The following is a 23,857-nucleotide window of genomic DNA, read 5'->3' as shown; positions in this document are numbered from 1 at the left end:
TCCGCCGCTCCTCCCCACTTCCGGCTCACGCGCTCGCGTGACGTCATCACGCTGCGGGAGACGCGGCCAATACGGAGCTGACGGCGGCGGGGGGGAAGAAAGAGGAGGAAGGTGGGGGGGGGGGGGGGTCGGTGGGTCGGTCGGTGGCTGCGCATGCGCGCGGCGGTGGAGCCTCCGTCATCAGCGAAGCGACCGGGCGGCAGCGGCGGAGGTGAGGTGGGGGGAGAGGGCGGCAGGGAGCGGAGCCCCTCGGAGCCCCTCGGAGCCCCTCGGAGCCCCTCGGAGCCCCTCGGAGCCCCTCGGAGCCCCTCGGAGCCCCTCGGAGCCCCTCGGAGCCCCTCGGAGCCCGGCGGGCCTGCCCGCGGGGCGCCGCACCTTCCCTTCCCCGTTACCCTCCTCCCGGCCGGGGAAGCGCCTGGAAGGGTCGCCGAGTGCAACCAAGGCGCTGTTCCTCCTGTGAGGACAGTGTGGGAGAGTTTGGCTTGTTTAGCCTAGAGAAGAGAAGGCTCCGGGGAAACCTTAAAGCAGCCTGGTGGTACCTGAAGGGGGCGACAGGAAAGCTGTAGGGGAGCTATTTGTCAGGGTGGGCAGTGATAGGATGAGGGGGAGTGGTTTTAAGAGGAGAGGTGGAAGATTTTAGATTAGGTAGTAGGAAGAATTGTTTTCTTGTGAGTGTGGTGAGGCACTGGTACAGGTTGCCCAGAGACGTTGTGGCTGCCCCATCCCTGGAGGTGTTCAAGGCCGGGCTGGATGAGGCTTTGAACAATGTGATCCAATGGGAGGTGTCCCTGCCCATGGCAGGAGTGTTGGAACTGGATAATCTTTAAGGTCCCTTCCCATCCAAACCTGTTCTGTTATTCTGTGGTTCTTTTTCTTTCAGATTTCTTCTGTTTACGTGTGTAATCCAAGCCAAGATTTGTTCCTATCTCCTCTTCCTTTCAGCGTTTCTAGGAAAAGTGAGAAGATGGTGAATGTTCTGAAAGGTGTTTTGATTGAATGGTTAGTAACATTTTTTGTGTCCAAATCTGCTTATTTCTTTAGAGCTGGAAATATTTTAAGTAACTTAAGTGTCTAGATTGGAAAAAAAGAAAAAAAAGGAGTCATCAGTAGTGGTGATGCTCAAGCAGCAGACAAAAGAGAAATGTGGCCTTTGAGCAAGGAGAGAGATAGTCGTAGGTAACCCTAATTCCGAACTCCTTTTTTCAAAATATTGTTTTCTACTTCTGATTAACCATTAGATGTTCCTTTTGTTATTTATAGTGTTTACAAATATTGGGTTTCTTTGTTGTTTATTTTGTGAGCAATGTGTGTCTTTGCTGATTCTAGAGGGAGATAATCTTTCATACTTTCTTTCCTGTCTTTTTTTCATCAATTCCAGTCCAAATTCCGTAGGGTGTATTTTTTTTGTTTGTTTTTAACGTTATTGCAGTGAGGTTGGACCTTATGTGTATTTGTCTCTACAGTGACCCAGCAATGAAGCAGTTTCTGCTCTACTTGGATGAGTCAAATGCACTGGGAAAGAAGTTCATCATACAAGACCTGGATGAAACTCATGTCTTCGTATTAGCCGAATTGGTTAACTTCCTTCAGGAGAGAGTGGGAGAGTTAATGGACCAGAACTCTTTTCCTATTACTCAGAAGTAAAAAGCCTAGAGTTTTGGAATAGTGAATTTCAATAGTGTGGGTTGTTACTGTTTTAATAGATACGCTGTGGTTAGTAAGTTCTAAGTGGAAGTGGATCGAGTAGATCCTCCAAAAAAAAAAAGTTCATTTTCATAGACAAAATTCTCTTGAATTGGATTTTATTTCTCATTTTGAAAGATTATGGTATCTGTACTAAAATCCTTAAAATTATACCCTTGAGGACTTGCCTACAGAATTTTTGATGCATGCTCTCTGTTTTTCCTTATAGGACTTCAGTTTTCCAAGGTAGTATGACCCAAAAATTAGAATAGTGTTTCTTTATTGGAATGCCATATGTACTCCTCTGATGTGTTATATTCCTGTGGAATTGATTATATCTGGTTATAGTGTGACTGTTAGCATGTAAAGAATGTCTGTTGAAGTATGATTTATGCTTGATGGAACATTTCCAGAAATTGAAAGCATGGTTAGATACTGCTATAACTTAATGGATTTTATACACTCAAATGAAGATTGGTGTGAATTTTCTTTTTGATTTGCACAGGGTTTGTTTGGCGTTTTTTCCCCCAGCATTTTACAGATGCCCTGTGCTACTTGCCTAGTTTTACTAAGGCTGTGCCTTCTGCATTGTTCTGGGTTGTGAGAATGTAGATGTTTGGAGGGTAGGGGGATATGGTGGGGAGTATGGGGTGATGGAGGCAAAATCCATTACCTCAGATCATTGCATTTTAATTGTAAACTGATTACTTGCATTTCAACAATAGTAAATTAGAAGAGTTGCATTAGTGAGAGAAAAATCCTTTACATGTAACTGCTTGTATTTTCCACAGAAGCTACTACCTTGTTGCAATAAGCTCTGTGATCAGAAAGGGGAAATAAAGACTTGGTTGCTCTACCTGTAAAGAAGACTGATTTTGTTTGTTTGTTCTGTTTAGGGGTGTTGTTTTTTTTTCTTTTGCGTTGTTTTTCAGCTTAGCTCTTTCTCCTCTGCTATACTGCTGCACAGAAAGAGCAACGTAGTTTCATAGTTTTTTAACACTATCAACTTTAATTCCGGCATTTGTAACTCACTGTCTCAGATACTGGCTTATTTAGCAAGTCTGTAATGCATGATGAGAAAACCTGTGAAGTTTCCTGTCTATTAATATGGCAGATACAGATTACAAAACCAAGAAGAATAACATGTATTACCTCTTCTCTCATCCTACTCTTTACTCAAAGTAGTCAAATTTATTGGAGTATTATTGTAAGTAATCACTTATAAACTGAAGACTCCTAGGATATTGCTTCAAAGGGAAGCTAGGTTTTCAGAGCTGCTCATGTACATCAGCCATCTTTTTATCTTTGGGGGAAAACAAAGTGTAAATAGGAAGGCTTTTATACAGTTTTCTGCACTGACTCTCCCAGTGTTGCTTTTGTTTGTCTGGTAGATATCAGGTTAGCTAGTGGGGTTTTTTTTTCCACAGAAATAGGGAAACTTCAGGAGAAAGTTATGTTTTTAGTAAAAAAGCTGTCTAGAGTTCTGCAGAATTACATGTATTCAGGCTCATGTGGATGAGCAAATAGCCCTGTGGAATTTAGCTTCATACAGTTTCTGAACCCCATACTTCTTTGATGGTATACAATGATGGATCTTGGTCTGAGTTGTTTCATCTTTCTTTTAGAAGTAGATGCTTCCCAAGTCTTTTACATTAAGAACCAGCTATACATCTTCACTTGAAATAAGTTGAAATCTTTTATGAATGGTTTATGGTTCCTTACCTCTTTCTTAAGATTGATCAAACATTGACCTCATAACTGTTATTTTGTTGAAGAGTTTTGGATGCTTATTTAACAGAGAGATAACCAGTAGTCTTAACATAACATGATAGCTTGATGCCATTAATTGAAAAGTGTATTATATCCTTTCTTTGGTATCCTGGTTTATTTTCCATACAGAAAGGTGAAAGGTAAATGATCCCGCACTGTCTCTTCAAATGTCAGTATTGGAAAAGTCGTATTAGAATTATACCTATTAAACTTCCATTTATCATGTCTAGGGCTACATTTCTATTGTTATTTTCCTTTTGAGTCTACAATAAACTTCTTGCGGTTCTTGTCTTTTTCATCTGGTTAATTGTACAGAGTTGTCATTGCATCGTTATTACCTGTTAGCTTAGCTTATGCTTCCAGTGATAAGTGGCTTATGTAATACAGACAGGTCCAAGTTGTAAACTGTAAAAACTAAACAGTTAGGCATGTATTCTTATACTCTTTGCTCAATCTTCTTCAAGCAAACATGTTTATGGACTTCAGCTCTAAACCTGTCAAGACTTGGATCCTTCCTGCAACCTAACCAGGCCTAACGTTTTATGCTGGAAGAATCAACAACAGGTATAAAGAAGCAAATTGTTATTTCCTTATGGGGTCTAAGGATGCAAGTTCTTTGTAGTTTCTGTGGGGAAAAAAGGGTCTTTATCCTGTAGTATAGTGAAGGAAATCCAATGAGGAAGCTCCTTGAACTTGAGTATGTATATGTATTAAAAAAATCAAACGACAAGCATCCGAAGTTTTTTGGGGTGAATAAACTTGCACCCCAGAAGGCTTATATGCTCTCAAAAGTACATATGTATGTACAGCCCAGATGGGAGAAAAGGAGATATGAGAAAAATGTCAAGACATTTTGAGATAGTTAACATTTACACTTGAAGATTTTAAATGTTTTCTCTGGCTTTCACTTAGATGTGAAGTATTATTGGTGAGTGGGGCTCAGGCAATGAAACATTGTGTTAAGAATCTGTTCATTTAAAGGCTGGAAGCCTTTGAGAATAAAATATCAAGAGAATCTGTTTAAATATATACATATTTTGTGAATAGAGCTGATACAGTGAGGGCATCAGCTCTTGCTGTATTTGAAATATTACATGTGAATTTAGTATTTCTATCCATAGCTGATAATAGCTGATAATAGCATTTCTATCCATAGCTGATAAATACTCTTTTGTTTTGCTGGTTTAGCATAGGGGTGTTTGAGCAGCAAAAGTCAGGCTTAAATGACAGACTTCTTGTTAAAGCAGCAAATTTTGTCTTGATGGGTTTTCACTGCTAAGGGTTGAGTTGGTGCTTCATTTCTTCTTTCAGTCTGAGTTAAAATTAACATCTGTACTGAAGGAAGAGCATGGTTGAATAATTACCTACAGGACACTTGTTTGAAATTAATTTCTTATTTGCTACTTACTTATAGTGAGTAACTCTAGAAAAGCTTGAAAGTTCACTTGTTTCTGGTTTGTGATGTAAACGGTTGTTCTTGAGAAGTTACTGTAACTCTCAACGGGCTTATAAATGCAACTTTGACTACCACAAGTACAGAAATTGAAAAGACAAGTTCGACAGAAAGATCAGAGAGATCTCCAAAGCAAGGTAAGAGAATTTGAACAGTGTAAATTAAGTATTTGTTAAATGGGAAGAAAGGGATGCAAACTGAAAATTCAGTTTCCTATTAAAACAAAACAGCACTTCTTGAGTTTAGTTTTTTTTAAGTTTGTTTATTAATGGTCTTCAAAGAAAAGCTCTGTACTGTGACCATAGTGTACCCCAAAAGCAAATAAGCCTAAATGCTATCACGTATTTAGATTCTTTTAGACATTGTAGGATAAACTAATTCTGGAGGGTGGGCTTTTTCTAACATGGGGGTTGGCAGCACTGTGATGACCTAGAATTAGTCAGTATAGACAGGGATTATAATTAATCTCCTATCTTGATACCGAGACATAAGTCCCCTTTCCTTTTCTCTGGCACAACACTTAGCCAAGGGAAAATAATTGTCCAGTGCAGTAAAGGAGGAAATAACCGATAATCAATAGAGAGAATAGATGTGGCTTTAAGAAAGAAAGCTGTTGAAAGAAAATAGTGAATGCTTCAGGGAACAGCACCATTTTACCTGAGAGAACCTAAACTGAGTGGATTTGACTTTGTAGATAAACTGACAGGCATCTGCATTTGTTTGGAATAAAGAATGATAGAGTGAGGGGGTTTGTTTAGTTTTTCTAGAAGTTTAATATGCTTATAATGATACATGTTTTTTTGTTCTCTGTAGCACAGTGCAGAGAGCTAGATGGCTCTTCTTCAAGATGCTAGATGGCAACTTCTCCAAGTGCTATAAGAAATCCTACTTTTACAATCTTCAGAATTGTAGGATGTATTCAAAAGCATATCTTCTGATTTTTTTAATGTGGCATAAGAGATCTTACTTTTTTTTCTCACTCAAGTTAGCTCTGTAGGGCCACCTCAAGTATGCAAGAAGAGACTAGACAGCGTGTATTTTATGTATTAACAGGCTTGCTTACTGTGAGCTGAAGTAAACAGGTTTGTTTACTGTGAGATGAAGATAACAGTATTCTATGGTGTTGTTAAAATGGTTTATTTTAACTTTCATGGTGATGCCAACTAAGAAAAGTGTCCACTTTCAGTCATCGCCTAGGTTAAGCTTGGGAAAGTAGGGTTCTAAATATATATATATATATATATTTCAAAAAGAAAAGTTATATACACACACACACACAAAATCAATAAGTCTTTAATAATGTCCACTAACAGTCTGAGACGGATATTTGCTCTTCCAACCAGGCAGTAGGCCACTGAAGAAAACAGCAGGCTTTTGTAAGAAATCTTGTATTTCTCAGTTTCACAGCAGATTCTGATACTTTTCTCACACTGACTTATTCATTATTCCACAAATGATCCCATTAAAGCTGGTTGAGGTTACTGTGAAATGAAGCGTTACTCAGTATGTTGGAATTGGGTGTTTGTGTGTGTTTTGTAATTCAGACTTCAGTAAGGCTTATATGTGCTGTACAAAATTAAGGATTCAATAAATTGGTGAAGCTCATAATGATGGAAGAAAAATTCTTCCTAAACTAGGTCATTATCTTTGGTCTCATGACTTAACAGCTAATGAGAAATTGAAAAATTAGGGTCTCTGATAGAAATGTGATGGGGGATTTTTTTTCCATTTTATTTGTTTTAAAAATGTGGACTCTAAGTACTATTTTATCCATCTTTGTGTCATATAAAAAGACTTTAAGGACTGTAGACTTAACAATTTGAAGGCAGACCGGTAAGGGGAGCTCTTACCAATATTTTAAAGTGCTTTTTAAAAAATCTGCAGCATGGGCAATGGTGGAACAAAGACTTAACGTGCATTGGAACATTAACATCTTTCTTTCTGGATTTGCTTTCGGCTGGAGATGGACATCCTACTTCAAGGGATCCTTCTAGAAAGATATTTGCAGTAAGAGATTTTGGAATGTAGTATTTTTAGGTCTGAAATTTCTTACATGTTTAGTCATTCAATGTTTTCTTTCTATGCTTAGGTGTACACTAAAGTGATTTGTCTGAAACGTGGTCTTCCATTCAGATGTTACTGGTAGCTCTGTACCTCCAAACCACTAGCCTGCTTTAGGACATCCTCTCTCCTAAGTTGCATCATTTCTAATAAGTGTAAGTCACAGGAAAACATTGATACAGTCAGAAGGAACTTCTATGAACATGATTTCTCGTTTTGTTTTCTTATCATACAAAATGCATGTGACTGTAGGGTACCTGTTCCCCAGTGCACGTGCACTATGCTCTATGGTAAACACAAGAGCTATTCCGTCTGACCATATTTGTGGGGATTTCTGCATCTGTATCTGGGTGTTGGGAATAGTACATAGAAATGAGACATATGGAAAGTTTTTCCCTGATTACCCCCAAAAGTGCCTAGCTTTATGGGTTTATACCTATAGAAATGTATAAGTCAGTATGTTCCCTAAACAAACAGAAAATAAAAAAGTCTATCAGTAAAGTTTTAATGTGGGGAGTGGGGGGAGAAAGCTAATACCTTGGACACAAGTAGTTGTATTTTTCATATAGACATATAAAGTAATTTCCTCTAATTACATAGAAGCAATAAGCATGATAGAAACATACTATAAAACTGCTGTGAACAAATAAAAAAAGCAGAACTTTTAGAGTCTTATTGTTAACTTTTAGGTTTTTGTGCTTGAGCAATTCTAGGTAGTAGTAACAATAGCAAGTATGATGTTCCTGGCAGAGATCTCTCTTTCAGATTAATATTTTTCTTTTACTGAAAGAAAAGCAGACTCAATACCTATGCAGGAATGTGCTCAAACACACCAAAGAAATCCTCTGAACACCAAAACTCTGACAAATAATTGATTAGCCATAAAACTGGCCCCTTAGGAAAGAAACAGCAAGCAAAATTGCTAGGTGACTATAGATTGAAGGAGTTGGCTGTCACATCTATAGCGTTGTTGACTTTTCTATTACAGGAAAGATGGAGTCGGTAGTAAATTACAGGTCATGCAGAATGATGGGTACATTTGCAGCTGTGAAGAAATCAGTTGGAGATGAGAAAGTATTACACGTTTGTATAATGTTGCCATAGCTGATATACTGTTGGTAGTGAGAGGTAAATGTACTAAGCAAACCTCTATAATCTGTCAGCATTTTGTGTTGTGTTCCTGATCTTTGTGAGGGGTGAGGTAGAAGGATGAAAGAGAGAGAAGTTATGGAAGGATAAAACATATTTTAGGCTTTTAGCTAGCAGTTCCTATTCTGAAATTGAATAAAATCACAAGTAGCATAAGGACAAAGTTAAGAGAGATTGCACTCAAATTAATTTTGTATCCAAAAATGTATTGCAATTAACTAGAAATTAATTGGTTTCTAGAAGGTCCTGTATTTATCATCACAGCCAACGTGTCACAAAAACTGGGAGAGAAAGTTTTCTTAATCATAAAAATCAAATCATAGAAAAACCAGGTTGGAAGAGACCCACCGGATCATCGAGTCCAACCATTCCTATCAAATACTAAACCATGCCCCTTAGCACCTCGTCCACCCGTCCATTAAACACCTCCATGGAAGGTGAATCAACCACCTCCCTGGGCAGCCTGTTCCAGTGCCCAATGACCCTTCCTGTGAAAAATTTTTTCCTAATGTCCAGCCCAAATCTCCCCTGGCAGAGCTTGAGGCCATTCCCTCTTGTCCTGTCCCCTGTCACTTGGGAGAAGAGGCCAGCACCCTCCTCTCCACAACCTCCTTTCAGGTAGTTGTAGAGAGCAATGAGGTCTCCCTCAGCCTCCTCTTCCCCAGGCTAAGCAAGCCCAGCTCTCTCAGCCGTTCCTCATAAGGCCTGTTCTCCAGCCCCTTCACCAGCCTATTCTACCTTGCCTTCTCCTACCTGCAACAGCAACTTTTTTAGCATGTAATGTGTTTTGCATGTGTGTAGTATGTATATTATTAGGCATATAGTTATTCCAGAAGCAAGAGGTTCAGCGGTCTTGAGTAACCCTGGAATAATGCTGGCCTTCTGTATCATCAACCAGCTTAAATTAAAATATTGAAGAAAAATCTCACTTCAGCTGTAATGTGAAGCATGCTCCCTGCTTTTGATCTTGCTTGTTCTAAACTGAGACTAATTATATATTTTAATTTTGGGAAAGTTTTATAAAGTCTGTATAAAAATTAAGAAAAAAGAGGCCTATTTTCTTAAGGGTATGAAATGGGTATTGTCAAGCACAGCTATGGTGAGGTCAGTGTGATAGAAGACAGTGACAGCTTTTTGCTGCTGGCCAGGTTGCCATTTGGACAAAGGCAGTTGCAAGTAGTGTTTGAGAGGAGCAGGAGAGTAAAAGTAGGCACAGCTGAGCATCTGAACAAATCTGTCAGGAGGACGAGGGAACCTGAAGTCCTAGAAATAGTAAATGTTTCCCCTTTGGGCTTTGAGTAGCTTTTATTTTAAAGCCATTTCTGCCTATTTTGTCTGCTATGTGACAGCAAGAGCCAGAAGGAACTGTAGCGTGTGGGAAGGAGGGATTCTGAGGGTATATGTGTTTCAGAAGGTGATTCCTAGAGTTGTTTGCTATGAGTATGAAAAACTAGTCCAAGCTGAAACTGCCTTTTCAATATGCAGAGTTATTCTAGCTCATTCTTTTTTTAAAGTGTACTACAAAACAAAAGGAACTGTGAAGGCACCGGAAAAAAACTTCCGTTGTTAAAATTGCTAACTACAAGAAGCAACCCTCCACACCTCTCAATCTGAAATAGCGAAGGAGGCTTTTAGGTAGTGGATTTTATTGTTATTGTCTAGTTACAAGAAGATCATAACCAAAAAAAGTAATAGAAACAGAAAGAAGACTGATATAAAGGGCCTAATTTTAAGACTAGTGGTCAAATGTTGGCAACGCTTTATCCTTGCTCAAGCCTGAAATTAATCACTTGTGTCTATGTATTAGTTTCTAGTAGTCAGGAGGCTTGCCTTGGAACATCTGGGGCAGAATCATAAGCTGGATATGCTATCACTTTTGGGTTGAGGGAACATCAGTGTCGGGAGTTTTCAGTCTCAAAAACTCAAACATGACAGGTACTTTTCTCCTTCATCCTTGCACCCAGTATGTAATGATGACAGTTATGCACATTTGTAATGTCTGCAGTGACATGAAGTAATGCAATAATTAAGTATCATATACTATTAAAAGGGTGCCATACAGATTTAATTTTCTTCTCTTTTAAAAGTACAAAACCACAAATACATATGAGAATAACTTGTGTGCACCAGTAAGTACTGAATGCAATTTGTTCTAAGAATGATCTCGGGTGCCAAGTGATTGATCTTTTTTAATGAAGCAGCTGTTTAAATATATGTAAATTGTGTAACACATGTTGAGAACCTAAACAAAAAGCCAAGTCATTAGTACCAATTTCTTGCAGATGTTGGTAAGAAAATCATTAAAAAGTCATAAATATACAAAGTCAATATTAGCAATGCAATTAAGTGTTTCTTCATACAACTGTGAATTTATTACCAAGTGCAGTGAACCTACTACTTGAAGTTGTTCTGATAGTATCGCACATGATCAGGTTTTGAAAGCTAAGTACTACATTTATCAGTAATGTCTTTGCTTCTGCCTTACTACTAGAGCTGTGAAAACTAGTCCTCTCTGAGAAGGGAAGATGTTAACAATATTATTTTGATGAGACTATCTCACCACTTAAAGAACAGTTCACCTTTAAGTTATCTAGTATAATCTAGGGGAGAAGTGAAAAGTCTGACATTGCTCTATGGTCTTAAGCAGGTGGATTTCCATTGCCGTTGTGTAGATTTCCTCATCTGTAAAATGTGGATAAGAGTACTTATTTTTCTGCTACTTCTGCTAAGTAGGACTGTTGCCCTGCTTTGTATTCTGTCTGTGCAAAATGCACAATAGAAGTCTATCCTGCTCTCTGTTCCTATTAAAATGTAGATATTATCTAGTAAAAGTAAATGTCAGGGCACTTAGTAACATGTGAAGAAAAATATATATTCAGTTGTAGATCTTACTATGCTAGTATGCTGGCTTACATGCATGCATGTTAAATACTGCTGTCAATCAAAGATTCTTAGGTTTTCATAGCATCACATCCTGGCCTAACCACAATTTTAAGTGACAAGTTAGGAAAACTCTGTGTGTCTAATACTTGTGTACGCATGCACACATAGATATATGTGTATATAGACATATATATATAAATACACATGCACAAATAATTGTATGTGAATGCATGTATATATGTGTGTGTGATGTGCATATATCTATGTGTGTATGTGTACAGAATATGTGTAACAGAATCATAGTGTCATTTAGGTTGGAAGAGACCTTTAAGATCACTAAGTAAATCTAACACTGCCAAGTCCCTGAAGACCACATCTACATGTCTTTTAAATACCTCCAGGGATGGTGACTTAAACCACCAATGCCTGACAACCCTTTTGGTGAAGAAATTTTTCCTAATATCTAGTCCAAAACTCCTCTGGCAAGGGCCAGCTACATCGCAGCTACAGTATGCTTACTTCATGGGAGAAAGATGGGCTTACTGGCCCAACAATCATTCTTAGAATTTAGGGAGGAAAGGATGCTTTTGCTGTCTTTGCACTAGGAAGTGTCTCTGTAAGCCTCAAGCACGAGGTGGTGTTCTTGAGGAGGAACAAACACAGGAAATTGGGGTACTAAAAAGGATAACCAGGCCTTTCAGATCCAGAATTTATTGTGTCTTTCTATAACTGGGATTAAAATAATCGGTGAATCAAACATTCATGAAAGTCAATGAGGGTTGGTTTTTTTCTTTCTTTTGTACATAGAGGTGCTTTTAATAATAGTATTACATTTTGCTAAAACTGCAGAAAAACACAAAACCCCAATGAATATATTCATTGTAGTCCTCCAATGTCTTTTCTTCCTGTAAAATCCACTGAAATATTTCCACTCAAATATTTCATCGTGTTCATTTATAGAACTACCCAGAGCAAATGCAGGTATCGTGCTATAATTATGTTATTTGTTAAGAATTAACATTTAATTTTGCCACAATCTCTGTATTTTTTGTATTTTCTTCTATGAAGTGTGATAGTACAGAGGATACTTATTTGGGATTCTGGTGACAAACTGTTGTTAGAATTCTGATACTTAAAACCTTGAATATTTTGATAGCTTATTACCTTCCATATTCTAGTACTATCATATCACTATCTTATTCTTGCTCTTCTATATTTTTCAAGAATTCTCTTTATTTTTGTATTTGAATGTTGTCTTCATTGAATTTGGGGAAAAAAAAAAAATTGCTTAAACTTTGCTGTGCTGTCCTGTACTGGAAGAGCTCATGAGACTACAGTTTGAAATTATAAGAGGTTTTGAAGAATATATATATATTGCATGAGTCTCTGTAGATTTAAGCTAAAAAATATATATATTTCAGCCATTAAAGCACTTGTCTGAAAAGCCTAGGGACCTCAGAAGTATTTCTACCAGCTGCTGTTTATTTTCATATTCTAATGTGGGCTTTGCTGAGCAAGTTAGATTAATCGATTTTCTATATTGAAGACATATTCAAAGGTCTCACTTTGAACTAGGTTTTCATAATGCTAAACTTCATAAGAAGTGCCTAAGAAGGAGGCCTAACCTGATGCAGCAAATGAAATAGCAAAAATTTGACTGTATGTTTCATAGAGTAACATACAGATAGAATCATGTCTGTCTCTCCTGGCTGTTCTCTGTACCCATTTCAAGTTTAACTCATCAGGCTTCAGTGTAATTGATCGCAACTGTACGCAGTATTATAGGTGAAGTCTTCCCAGTGCAATAGCATTCATATTCCAGATCTCTCTTGGAAAAAACCTCCTTTGATACTTCCCTGGGAGTATGAGCCTCTTTCATGATCTCATCAGATTGATACTTTACAGATATTCTGTTGTTGACTGGCAGATTCAGATTTTTTTCACCTCTTCTCTTTTCAGTTGATGCCTTCCGTTCAAAATGAACATCAAGTCCTTCTGTTCAGAACTCTGTACTATCATATTCATCCTGGTTTTTTATTGGTCTGCTTCTGTGGGTCATCTGTTCTTTTGAGTGATATATATTCTGGTTGTAGTCTCTACTGTTGCTTCTCAGGTGTCTGACATCAGCAGATCTTATTAGCATGCTCAGTTTTATTCTAGGGTCTACTAACAAAAATATTTAAAAGATCAGTATCATGACTGGTTGTTCAGGTACCCCATTTATAATATCTTGTAATTCTGTTTTCTTTGGAGCACCTTTTACTGTCATCCTTATTAATTCCCACTCCTTGCTGTCTGTACTAATCCTCATATCTTCAGTTTAATATCTTGTGTGGCACCATTTGAAATGCTAAATAAAGCTAAAAAAACACATATGATTGTATTTCTCTTGTTTAGCACATCAGTTATCTGACAAAGAAAAAATACAAAAGTTGCGTTTGTATTTAGCTTAGTGTGTATTGTCCCATCTTCCCATTTAACAGTGTTTTTGTTCTTCCCTACAAAATATTTTTCAAATCCTTGTGTGCCATTTACACCAGATAGGTAACTCTGAGCTTGCCATTTACTGTTCCTTTTCTTGAATACAGGTGCCATATCTTGTCTTATAAATCCTAGGGTGTGCAGACTCGATTTAAAAAGAAGTTGTTTCCTGCTTTAGTTTGTCAGTTCTTTCAGTACCTGGGGCTGATATCATGTTTTCCTGGTTCCAGTTATGTTAAGCTCCTTGAAGGAGCAGGGGGAATATATTTAGAAGGTTGGAGCTGCTTCCACCACGAAAATGAGGCAGGAAGACATATAAAGAGTATGTAGAGAACTATTAGTTCACCAGTTCTGGGGAGATAATGCCTGCAGAAATCACACTTTTGTCCTTTGCAGTGCTGATGTCATTGCATATGGGAGATGGCAACCAAGTCCTGTGTTTTGCTTTCTGTCCTAGCATACCCAAGCTGTATAAATGAGCATGAGCATAGTGAGCTTATGAATAGGGAAGAAATAATGAAAAGTGAAATGACAGGGGAAGAAAAATTGTCTGCAGTAAAAATATTTAATGAGAGAATGTGAATATTTTACCTGAAGAGAAAAAAAATGGAGATGTTCTGGTTTGGCAGACTAAAGAAGGCGAGTTGAAGAATTGTTTCCTTGTGTTTTCTGTTTGAAATAAAAAGCTTCCATGTGCAAAGTTCATGTAGTTGCACATAGACAAGTAGGATTTATCATCTGCCTTCGTGATTGGTCATAGCTGGTTATTTTAAAAGTGTCTGCCTTTAAAAAGACAGGAGGTATTATAATAAATCTTGCTGAAAAGGAGGCCAGCCATTGGTTCTTTAGAGGGAAGGGCTGTGAACATTGGATTAATGGTTTATAGAAGCAGACAGATGTTGGAGCAGCTGCTTACTTGCACAGCTGGGCAAGATGTAAAAGCATTGGCCTGGCCATGACTGAAAAGAGCAGAGTTCCTTCTGAAAAGGCACATGCCATATTGCCTTTGATCTTAAATTCACAATATTCCAATAGTAAAAATGAATTCACAAACTCTTCTGTTATAGTTTGACTGATCTTTTATTATCCAGTCAAGTTGAATGGGTAACTAAGGTTTTCCTTAGATCAGTAATACCAAGAAGTGAGTAGAAGCACAGGCCTCATAATAGAATTAACCATTTTAGCTTAATGTCTACATTTATACTGCTGAAGTTGCAGTGAACATTTTGGTTGGACTATTGAAATGTTTATGCTCTTAGCTCTATAATATAATGAACCAGCGCTTTAGGTCAAGCTTATTACACTAGAGGAAGGCATGGAGTAGACTAGTGAACAAAACGGTTGTCCCTTCCTTTTGAGTTTTCTAGTTTTAACATTTCTTTTTATTTAGAAAAATACTTCGGAATTAAATGTGTTTTAAAATGCCTGATTACCCTAGGGGTATACTTTTAGTCACAGGAGAAGTGAAAAATAGTAGTTGCAAAGAAGCCATGCAGTGCAGCAGGTATTTCCCTAAGTGTCATCTATCTCTGTGTGTATAAAGCAGCAGTATCCTCTAGGCAAGTTAAAAGGCCATGTGCTATTCCTATAAATAATAGAAGGTTTGACTTGTGTTTTCACTTTGAGGCCTTGTCTTAAGGCAAGGATACTCCTGAGTTACAGCCACTGAGATCTTGGACTTGATTTGCGATTGCCGTTGCTCCCCTTCTGCACATGGGTGGGTGCTGTAGCACAGCTCTGATGTTGAGTTGGGTGTTGTTGATTCATGCACACCTATGAAAAAGAGGGGAATGGTTCCCCTGCTGCAAGGCTTAAACACAGCCTGAAGTATCTGGTCCTGGTTCCAGGGGTTCTCTCATCTGTATCTGTGTATTTGGTGTTGGAAATTAAATGTGCTAAAAACGTTGATAAAATGTGCTTAATAGATGAGAGTTCATCTTCCTATGTACTTAAGTCCTTAACACGTGCAGGGTGCAGGACGGGTAGGACTCCTACAACGTATCACTCAAAGTCATGTTTGTAGTTTGTAGAGGCTCATGTACAAACACCAAACATGGTTTTTGCTTGTAGTTAGGACTCCAGTTAGGGAAAACTTCCAGTACAGTTCAGAGAAGGGACTAGTAGGCAACACTGTTAGACTGTGCCAGGGTGGATAGGACAGAATTACAAACTGAATTAAAGCTGCAGTTGTGTTTCGGAAACCTCTCTGATGGTTTTTTTGCCCTGGTTTTAGCTGTTTTGACTCCTCAAAATTTTCTAATGAAGAAGTAATCCCAATATAATAAATCTAAGCCTGCCAGTAAGGGTGGTGGTAGTTGTTGTCTTTTGCAGGTGTCTAGGAGGTAATTCAAGGTCTCTGTTCTTCACAGCTCAACAGTTGATAAGAATTGCTGTAATACATCCAGAAGTGGGATTCGTAACTGCCTGACAACTTTTTATTGCATTTTAGCTATAGGACTATTATTCCATCTTTAGAGATGCTCAAGGATTTAGTATGTGTATTGCAACTGAAAGTCTTCAGTAAAAAAAGCAAATTGTTTCCAAATGAGAATTATATTAACAGAAGCAATCTATACCTATCTCTAACACATTATCTCAGGCTTCAGGTATTTGCAGACCTGCATGGTCTATGGCACAAAGTTTGGCTCCTTCTTGCCATAGGTCACATAATAAAATTCTTACGGGGCTTTGGGGAATATGTCTAGAAAGCTGCCTGGAGGAGAGGGACCTGGGCGTGTTGGTTGACAGTGACTGAACATGAGCCAGCAGTGTGCCCAGGTGGCCAAGAAGGCCAATGGCAACTTGGCTTGTATCAGAAACGGCGTGACCAGCAGGTCCAGGGAGGTTATTCTCCCCCTGTACTCGGCACTGGTGAGACCGCTCCTCGAATACTGTGTTCAGTTCTGGGCCCCTCACCACAAGAAGGATGTTGAGGCTCTGGAACGAGTCCAGAGAAGAGCAACAAAGCAGGTCAAGGGGCTGGAGAACAGGCCTTATGAGGAATGTCTGAGAGAGCTGGGGTTGTTTAGCCTGGAGAAGAGGAGGCTGAGGGGAGACCTCATTGCTCTCTATAACTACCTGAAAGGAGGGTGCTGGCCTCTTCTCCCAAGTGACAGGGGACAGGACAAGAGGGAATGGCCTCAAGCTCTGCCAGGGGAGATTTAGGCTGGACATTAGGAAAACATTTTTCACAGAAAGGGTCATTGGGCACTGGAACAGGCTGCCCAGGGAGGTGGTTGATTCACCTTCCCTGGAGGTGTTTAAGGCACGGGTGGACGAGGTGCTAAGGGGCATGGTTTAGTGTTTGATAGGAATGGCTGGACTCGATGATCCGGTGGGTCTCTTCCAACCTGGTTATTCTATGATTCCATAGTTCAGGAAACAGTCTGTAAGTTTTGATTACTAAAGCAAGTAGGGTATCTGGCCTTTTCACTTCTTGCCCCTCATGTGCTGTTGCTCAGACGGCCTTTTTTAGAACTGGCAGTTAGTTTGTTCCTGGTTTCCTTAAAATATTAAGTGTTTCACACGTTTTACGTGTAGGTGTTTCATCGCTCCTCTCTGAAGAAAGGGAATGCAGCCTGAATGCGGCACCCGAATACAGCTTCAGAGTTTGCGAGCGACACAAATCTGCTTTTTACTGAGTTTCCTGCAGGTCTTGAGCTGTCGATTCCTCTGGAATGCATCCTGAGATTCCAAGCGTGAGGATGAAGTCATTCCCTCCCATGAGACACCCCCCTGACCCACTGCAAGCGTTGTTTTCTGGGAGCCGAGAATCGTAGAATCACCAGGCTGGAAGAGACCTCTTGGATCACCGAGTCCAACCCTTCCTATCGCGCCCTGACCCACGTCCCCGGGTGCGGGTCAGCGAGGGGAATTTTCGCTTGCTGAGGCCGCTGGTCAAGTCCTAAAGGCAGGAACGGAGCGCGGTGCCAGCCCCGCGGGCTTCGCTGGGAGGAGCACCCGCTTCTCTCATGGAGTCACCAGGTTGGAAAAGACGCCTGAGATCATCGAGTCCAACCGGAGAGCGGGTCCAGCCTTCCCCTCCTCTCTTTGTTAGCCCGGGAGGTAGGAGGGGAAAAGGGGGAGAACTCGCTTTGTTACGGAGTAACCTCGGGATCGCCTACAACCCCGCATTTCTCTTTCAAGGGGGGAGGTTTGGAAGGTGGGGGGGGGTGAACACGGGGGAAGCGGCGGGAGGGTGGGGTGAGGTGGGCACCGCGCGCGCCCCCCAGGCCGAGCGGCGGCGTGGGCGGGGCCGAGGGGGCGGTCACGTGGCGGGAGGGGGGGTCACGTGGCGGGGGAGCCGGGCCCAGCCGCCGCCGTCGCTCCGGGAGCGGTGAGAGAGGAAGGGAAAGGGATGGGGGGGGGGGGCCGGCAAGGACGGGGGGCGCCGCTGCCCCTTGTGCCTTGAGGGGCGGGGGGCGACCCGGGTCCGAGAGATGCCCACGGATCCCAGCCCTTCCCTGCAGCCCCGCGGGTGGGGGGTGTCTCTCAGAGCCCCCGCGATGCCTCCTGGTTTGCCTTTTCCTTCTTTATTTTCATCTGCGTCCCTCCCCCCTCCGCCGCGTTCCGGGGGTTCGGAGCCCTGCCCCGGGGCTCCCCACCCTGTCCGCCTTCTTTCGGGCCAACCTCGGCTCTCTGGGGGATTCCTGAAAGTGCGGGAACCGCTGTAGCGACTCCCTTACTGAAATAAAGGCCAACAGCGCCCTGGGCTGCGTCCAAAGGAGCGGGACCGGCGGGGCGAGGGAGGGGATTCTGCCCCTCTGTTCCTCTCTTGTGAGACCTCGTCTGGAGTATTGTGTCCAGTTCTGGAATACGCAAAACATAAGAAGGATATGGAGCTGTTGGAGAGGGTCCAGAGGAGGCTACAGGGATGATCCGAGGGCTGGAGCACCTCCCATAGGAGGGCAGGCTGAGAGAGTTGGGCTTGTTCGTCTTGGAGAAGGCTCCGAGGAGATGTTATAGCGACCTGAAGGGGCTGCAGGAAAGCTGTGGAGGGGCTGTTTGAAAAGGCTTGTAGTGATAGAACTAGGGGCAGTGGGTATAAACTGGAGAGGGGCACATTTAGGCTAGACATAAGGAAGAATTTCTTCCCCATGAGAGTGGTGAGGCCCAGGCCCAGGTTGCCCAGGGAAGCTGTGGCTGCCCCATCCCTGGAGGTGCTCAAGGTCAGGTTGGATGGGGCCTTGGGCAGCCTGGGCTGGTGGGAGGTGTCCCTGCCCATGGCAGGGGTAGTGGAACTCAATGATCTTTAAGGTCTCTTCTAACCCAAACTATTCTACGATTCTATGAAATTTGACTTAAGCAGTAAAATGTGCAATGGAAGTGGCTGTGTGGGGTCAGGGCAGAAGTCTGCTTGGGGTAGGTGGTGGTCCCTGCGAGCGGCACAGGGCAGGTGGTCAGGGAGCACTGTAACAGGTCTCCAGCAATGTGAGGTTAAGGGACTTCCTAAGGCAAATGTTATTGTTTTGGTATTTAAGAGCCCTTTTTCTTCCTTGACTCATACATGTTTTCAAAAAAAGAACAAGGCAAAGGCCTGCTCGTAGAAAAGCTTTTTCTTTGCCTTCTCTAAAGAAATGAAGTCGCTCTTATTATTGTCATAGTCAGTTTGATTTTCCCAGGATGGAATTTGCCTGTTTAAGGATTACTGATTCACGAGCAACATGTTATGCTTTAAATAGCTAAGGGGTATTTGCAATGGATATTTTCTACACATACAACAGACGTAAATAATAAAATTGGTTCTTAATGTCTGTTTCTGAAAATAATTTGTGGAATTTAAGTCTTAAAACCTAAAATGCATGCTTAATAAAATGCAGCATAGTAAGAACTTGCTCAGAATTGCATGTTTTACTGCAAAACAATGTTGATAGCTTTGAAGATGATTATACAAATATGAGCCACTTGCATTTAACTATCTCCATTTAAGCTTAGAGAGTTAAGTTGTATAAAAAGGATTATTAATCAAACAGATTTCTCATTGCATTAAGATTTCTGGTAAAATTATTTCAATAATAGCACCATAGATTTTTCTGTTATAGCAGAATCATGGTGATCCCTAGGGATGCTAGCTATCAACTTGATCCTGCAATGCTAATTGAAGAAAGCACTTCGTGCCCGGAGCTCCTAACGTGATTGCTCTTATAAGGAACAGTTGCACGAATGGGCCTCATTTTTCACAGGTGATGCAAACGTCAAGCAAAGCAGAGTTATTTCGAAAAACTACATATCCTTCCACACCCTCATTGGAAGTTTATAAGAAGGTCATTATCAGTTTCTTGAAGGCTGGTGTGTGTGTATAGATAGATATTTATAAGATTAAAAATAGCTTAGCAAACTGACAGCTGTAACTGTTATGAATGACTTTCACAGAAAGATGGTAGTTGTTTGTTGTTTTTTTTTTGTAAAACAGATAACTGCTTCTAACAACAGACTGGAATTTGTTCTTACCTAGTCAAGAGATGTTTTTTCTAAAACCTTAACATATTTCACTATTCTATAAAAAGCCTGCTGACTTTAAGCTACACTGAGCTCCTGATGGACAGTTTAAAGTATTCAGTATTTTTTCTTCAGTAAACTGATGAATAGATTTAAATGGTTCTATTGTAAGCTTACACCAAGAAAACTGTTGTGGCACCACTTTCCTTAGCTCACTTAATCATTTTTATCACAAAAGAAAAATGACTGGTTCAGCTGAACTTTCAGATAAAATTAGAGTTTTTCATAACTAGCCTCTAGAAAAAATTGGTACTTGTTTTATGCCACCATTAAGCATGCTTATAATACACAGCTTTTAACAGTACTTTTCATTAGTAGGTCTCAAAGCACCTTGTAAAAGAATTCAGTGTAATTATTCTCTTATCTAAGGGTAATTATTCTCATCTTATCTACTGCTCATAAAGGGATCATTGTCTGCCTGTAATCGCTGTGAGAAACTATAAGAAGGCCTAACAATAGAATCTGATTTTTTATTTAGTTTTTTTACAATAAACCCCCCCCCAAACTCACCTTCCTGTTTTATACAGTTTTCTGTTATAATGTTATTTTGTTTAATGATGGCTGAGGTAATTTCATACTATACCTTCCATACTGGGATTGCAAGCTAAGCCTGTGTTTTAAGAAGAATGGACTTCACTGTGTCAAAAGAGACCTTGATGAAGATTTAACTAAACCTATTGATGGGTTAGAGAATGATTCCAGGTAGTTTCTGTTCGGGTAATCAGAGTAGTGAAGGTGCATGTCTCTAGATCAGTTACAAAGAGCTTGGCTGCTGAGAGAGTTTGTACAGATATCTCTGTCAGGAAAGAAAAAAGGAAGGATATGTGTGTGAATGAGCAAGTTGCATGGCTGGTGTCATCATGTCGTCTTTGTTTTCATTCATTTCCCTCTTGTAGAGCTGGTAGAAATTATATGTAATATCATGTCTCTTTTTTGATTGGAACTACCAGTTGCAGTCATCTTCAGTGTCCCATTTTTGTAATGTATCTGGTAGCAGAACAAACTTATGATGCTAGAGGTGTGATGTGCCCGCCTTTAAATTGTTGTTTTCCACCTTCCTCTGTTAGCTGGGATGTGTGGATGATTATCACTAATTATATTATTGTTGCATTTTAATAGTTTATTTTAGAGCTTGAGGTCTTCTGCTGGGTTCATATTTTCTAAAATAGTACATAAAGCCATTTTTGTTTTTCTTTTTTAATTCAAGACAATCCATTACAGCATTGTCATTTAGAGATGAGATACAAGTTAGGAAACATGAAGAATTTATAGTGGAAGGATTATAATTTGGTAGCTATATGGTACACTATATACTACATAGTGTGGGACCTGCATTCCCAGATGTGTAATGCTATCCAGAAACATAAGCTTATGTAACTTAGATGGAAGTTGTAAGCCCTCTGTTAAAGCACATGAAGGCTTACTTGCTGTAGTGAAACGTTTGCCAGCAGTCTTACAGGTGTAGTCAGTGATTTCAGTTTGATGTCTGTAAAAAACAATGCCTGCTTGTTGGCAGGCTAGTATCTGGACTCCAGTTAGATCTGTGAGGATTCAGATTATTTGGAAAAAAGATTTAAGAGGAAATGGTCTGAGAGGTGCAGTTCCAAGAAGTTGTTTTTCTGCCTGTTTTTGTGTTCATTGTTTTTGTATGACTCTTGTTTTGATCCATGCTTTTGTATTTGATCCATTATTTCTGTGTTGTGTTATTTTTAACTAATGTCTTTGTTTACATCGTTTGAATACTTAAAACTTTAATATCTTTTAAATGGTCTGTGATAGCAGTTGTTATTTTGTGCTTGTACCCATGAAAGACATTAATATTATTCAGCTGCACATCACATGCTTGATAGCTGTAATATATCAAAGCTGGTCTGGAGAACCTCCCACTGGAAAACTGGTCTGTTTGTGTAGCATCGAGGTCCCGATTCATTTGTGATTGCCTTCTGCATAGTTTCAGTGCTAGCAGACCCAGCTTGTAGTCATACACTTTCCTAGTACCCTGGTTTTGAATAGTCTCCAGCATCCCTGTCTAGCATAAAGTACTCTTTGCAAAGCATGTGCTTGAAGATTAGCGCTCTCATTAGAGTATAAATGTCTAGCACTTCTCAGTACTAATATCAATCCATCCTATCAGTTCTTCCTCCGCTTTGTACGTGCGATGGAATAGATTCCTCTCCTTTGAAGACACTCTTCTCATTAAGTATTTGTTGAAGCAAATATCTTGCAGCTAAACTGATTTCTAAATAAAATTTCTTGTATCTCATTTCACTGTTTGAATAATAATTGCAAAATAAAATTTGGAAGAAGGTCAAACCTATTCACATAGCCGTTTAAAGAATATTACTGCAAACACTTTACCAATGGCACCTGGCACCATTTAAGCAAAAAAAAATCTAGAAAGTTGCCATGAATGTTGGATACAGTATGAAAGAAAATAATCTTTCTACATGTATATTAAAAATACTATGGAAGAGCTGAGGTTTTGAAGATAAGTAGGAAATAAAGTTATTGTGAAAAGCAGAGGTTGTCTGCCCACTGTGATTGTGATGGATCGCAGTCCACAGGAGGCTCTTTAGTTGGAGAAAAAACATAGCTGACAGAATTCTCAAATTATGAGAGGTAGAGAGAGAGAGAGCACTCTCTCTTTTATTCTGGTTTTTTTTTTCAGTATCTAGTACAGTGGGAACCCTGGTCTCTTGGGCATCCAGACATTACTAGCACTGTTATTGCTGCCTGTGCTTGATAAAGGACAGATCTCCCTAGTCTAACGGCACAGTGAAATGACTTCTAAGAAATCCTTTCAGTTGTAAATAGCTAAAAAAATAAAGCACAACCCCAAAGATCTACCTGTCTAAAAACTGAGTAAAATGCACAAAAGGGAGATTGACTAACACAACTCTTCTCTTGCAGGTAATATAAACTGTGGCTAACAGGTAATACTGTATAAAAACATTAAAAAAATGTTACTCATTAACCTACTTTAAGTGTTAAGTAGAACTTAAAAAGGGGAAGTGAATTCAGCTAAGGGAGAAGGAGGGAGAGTTATTTATTTATGGTGTCTTCCCCAGCTCTCATGAGTGATGTAATTATTTTAAGAACTGTTACTATATAAATACCTTGGCTGCCATACAAGTGCCCTATGTAGCGTTTGGAAATGAGGGAGTTGAACGAAGTAGGTGTTGAATCAACTTTAGACATTTTACCTTCCTTTTTCCCAGACACAGAAATACGAATCTAGAATGGTGTATCAGCTCAGACCAAGGGTGTTTCTACATCAGAATCTTGTTTTTAACAGTGGATGGTAGCAGGTGTTTGGGGAGCAGTATTGGAGGGCAAATGGCTGAACATCTGAAGAAAGCATCACTGGCTTCTAGTAGGATGCAGTTTAGGGGGCTATGGGCAGATAATTTAGTATTTAATAATTTGTTTCTTAATAGTTATGGTACATTTATGCAACCTCTTTTTGAACCCATGATAGCTTTAGCCTCTGTAGTGTCCCATGACACAAGAAGGAGAGAAATCTAAGTGTCCACTCCTAGTTAAGTTGTTGCCAGCTTAAGAGTTAGAGTCCTGCACTCCTTTCATTTTATGTGATGTAAAACCCGGTTCTTAATTTGTAAAATTTTATATCAAACTTGCATGGATAAAGCTGAGCGCTTGGTGTGTACCCGTGGAATGTCAGGCCTTGTGTGCAGACTCTTTCTTGTATTTACTGACAAATAGACAAAAGAACTCTTCATAAAATCTTCTCACTTTCAGTCCAGTTTGTTTATGCTTTGTGTTTCTCTTAAAATGGAGCCTAAGAACTGCTTGTAGACAGTTTTGCCCTTAGTGGAGTGTCTTTTGTGAAGACACTGGCATTCACCCCTGTATAAGAAT

At 40.0% G+C, this 23,857-nt stretch overlaps 2 protein-coding genes across 7 annotated transcripts in view; both read left to right on the top strand.

Annotated features, from left to right (window-relative positions):
* The first annotated feature begins 149 nt into the window (after positions 1–149).
* GTF2H5 (general transcription factor IIH subunit 5) lies at positions 150–2,550 on the top strand. The gene is made up of 3 exons (XM_069852052.1): positions 150–211; positions 881–999; positions 1,464–2,550. Exons 2-3 carry the CDS (start codon positions 965–967, stop codon positions 1,642–1,644), a joined length of 216 nt encoding a protein of 71 aa, XP_069708153.1. The 5' UTR covers positions 150–211; positions 881–964; the 3' UTR covers positions 1,645–2,550.
* Positions 2,551–17,760: 15,210 nt separating this feature from the next.
* TULP4 (TUB like protein 4) overlaps positions 17,761–23,857 on the top strand; it is a 154,983-nt gene continuing 148,886 nt past the window's right edge. For 3 of the 6 annotated variants that reach the window (XM_069852083.1, XM_069852084.1, XM_069852078.1), the window contains exon 1: positions 17,761–17,816. The gene's annotated coding sequence lies outside the window, so the exon portion shown is untranslated. Of the gene's footprint in view, positions 17,817–19,662; positions 19,744–23,857 lie in introns of all 6 variants that reach the window. The other 3 variants (XM_069852081.1, XM_069852079.1, XM_069852080.1) reach the window with 3 other exon arrangements.

This window comes from Phaenicophaeus curvirostris, chromosome 2 (genome assembly GCF_032191515.1).
Source record: "Phaenicophaeus curvirostris isolate KB17595 chromosome 2, BPBGC_Pcur_1.0, whole genome shotgun sequence".
Classification (NCBI taxonomy): Eukaryota; Metazoa; Chordata; class Aves; order Cuculiformes; family Cuculidae; genus Phaenicophaeus; species Phaenicophaeus curvirostris.
This window is presented reverse-complemented; position numbering and strand designations above follow the sequence as displayed.

What these genes read in the sequence shown, in the direction of transcription:
- GTF2H5 (XM_069852052.1), top strand. Translation starts at nt 965, where the DNA reads ATGGTGAATGTTCTGAAAGGTGTTTTGATTGAATG. An exon ending in AAAGGTGTTTTGATTGAATG is followed by an intron (nt 1,000 to 1,463) that starts GTTAGTAACATT and finishes TTGTCTCTACAG; the next exon opens with TGACCCAGCAATGAAGCAGT.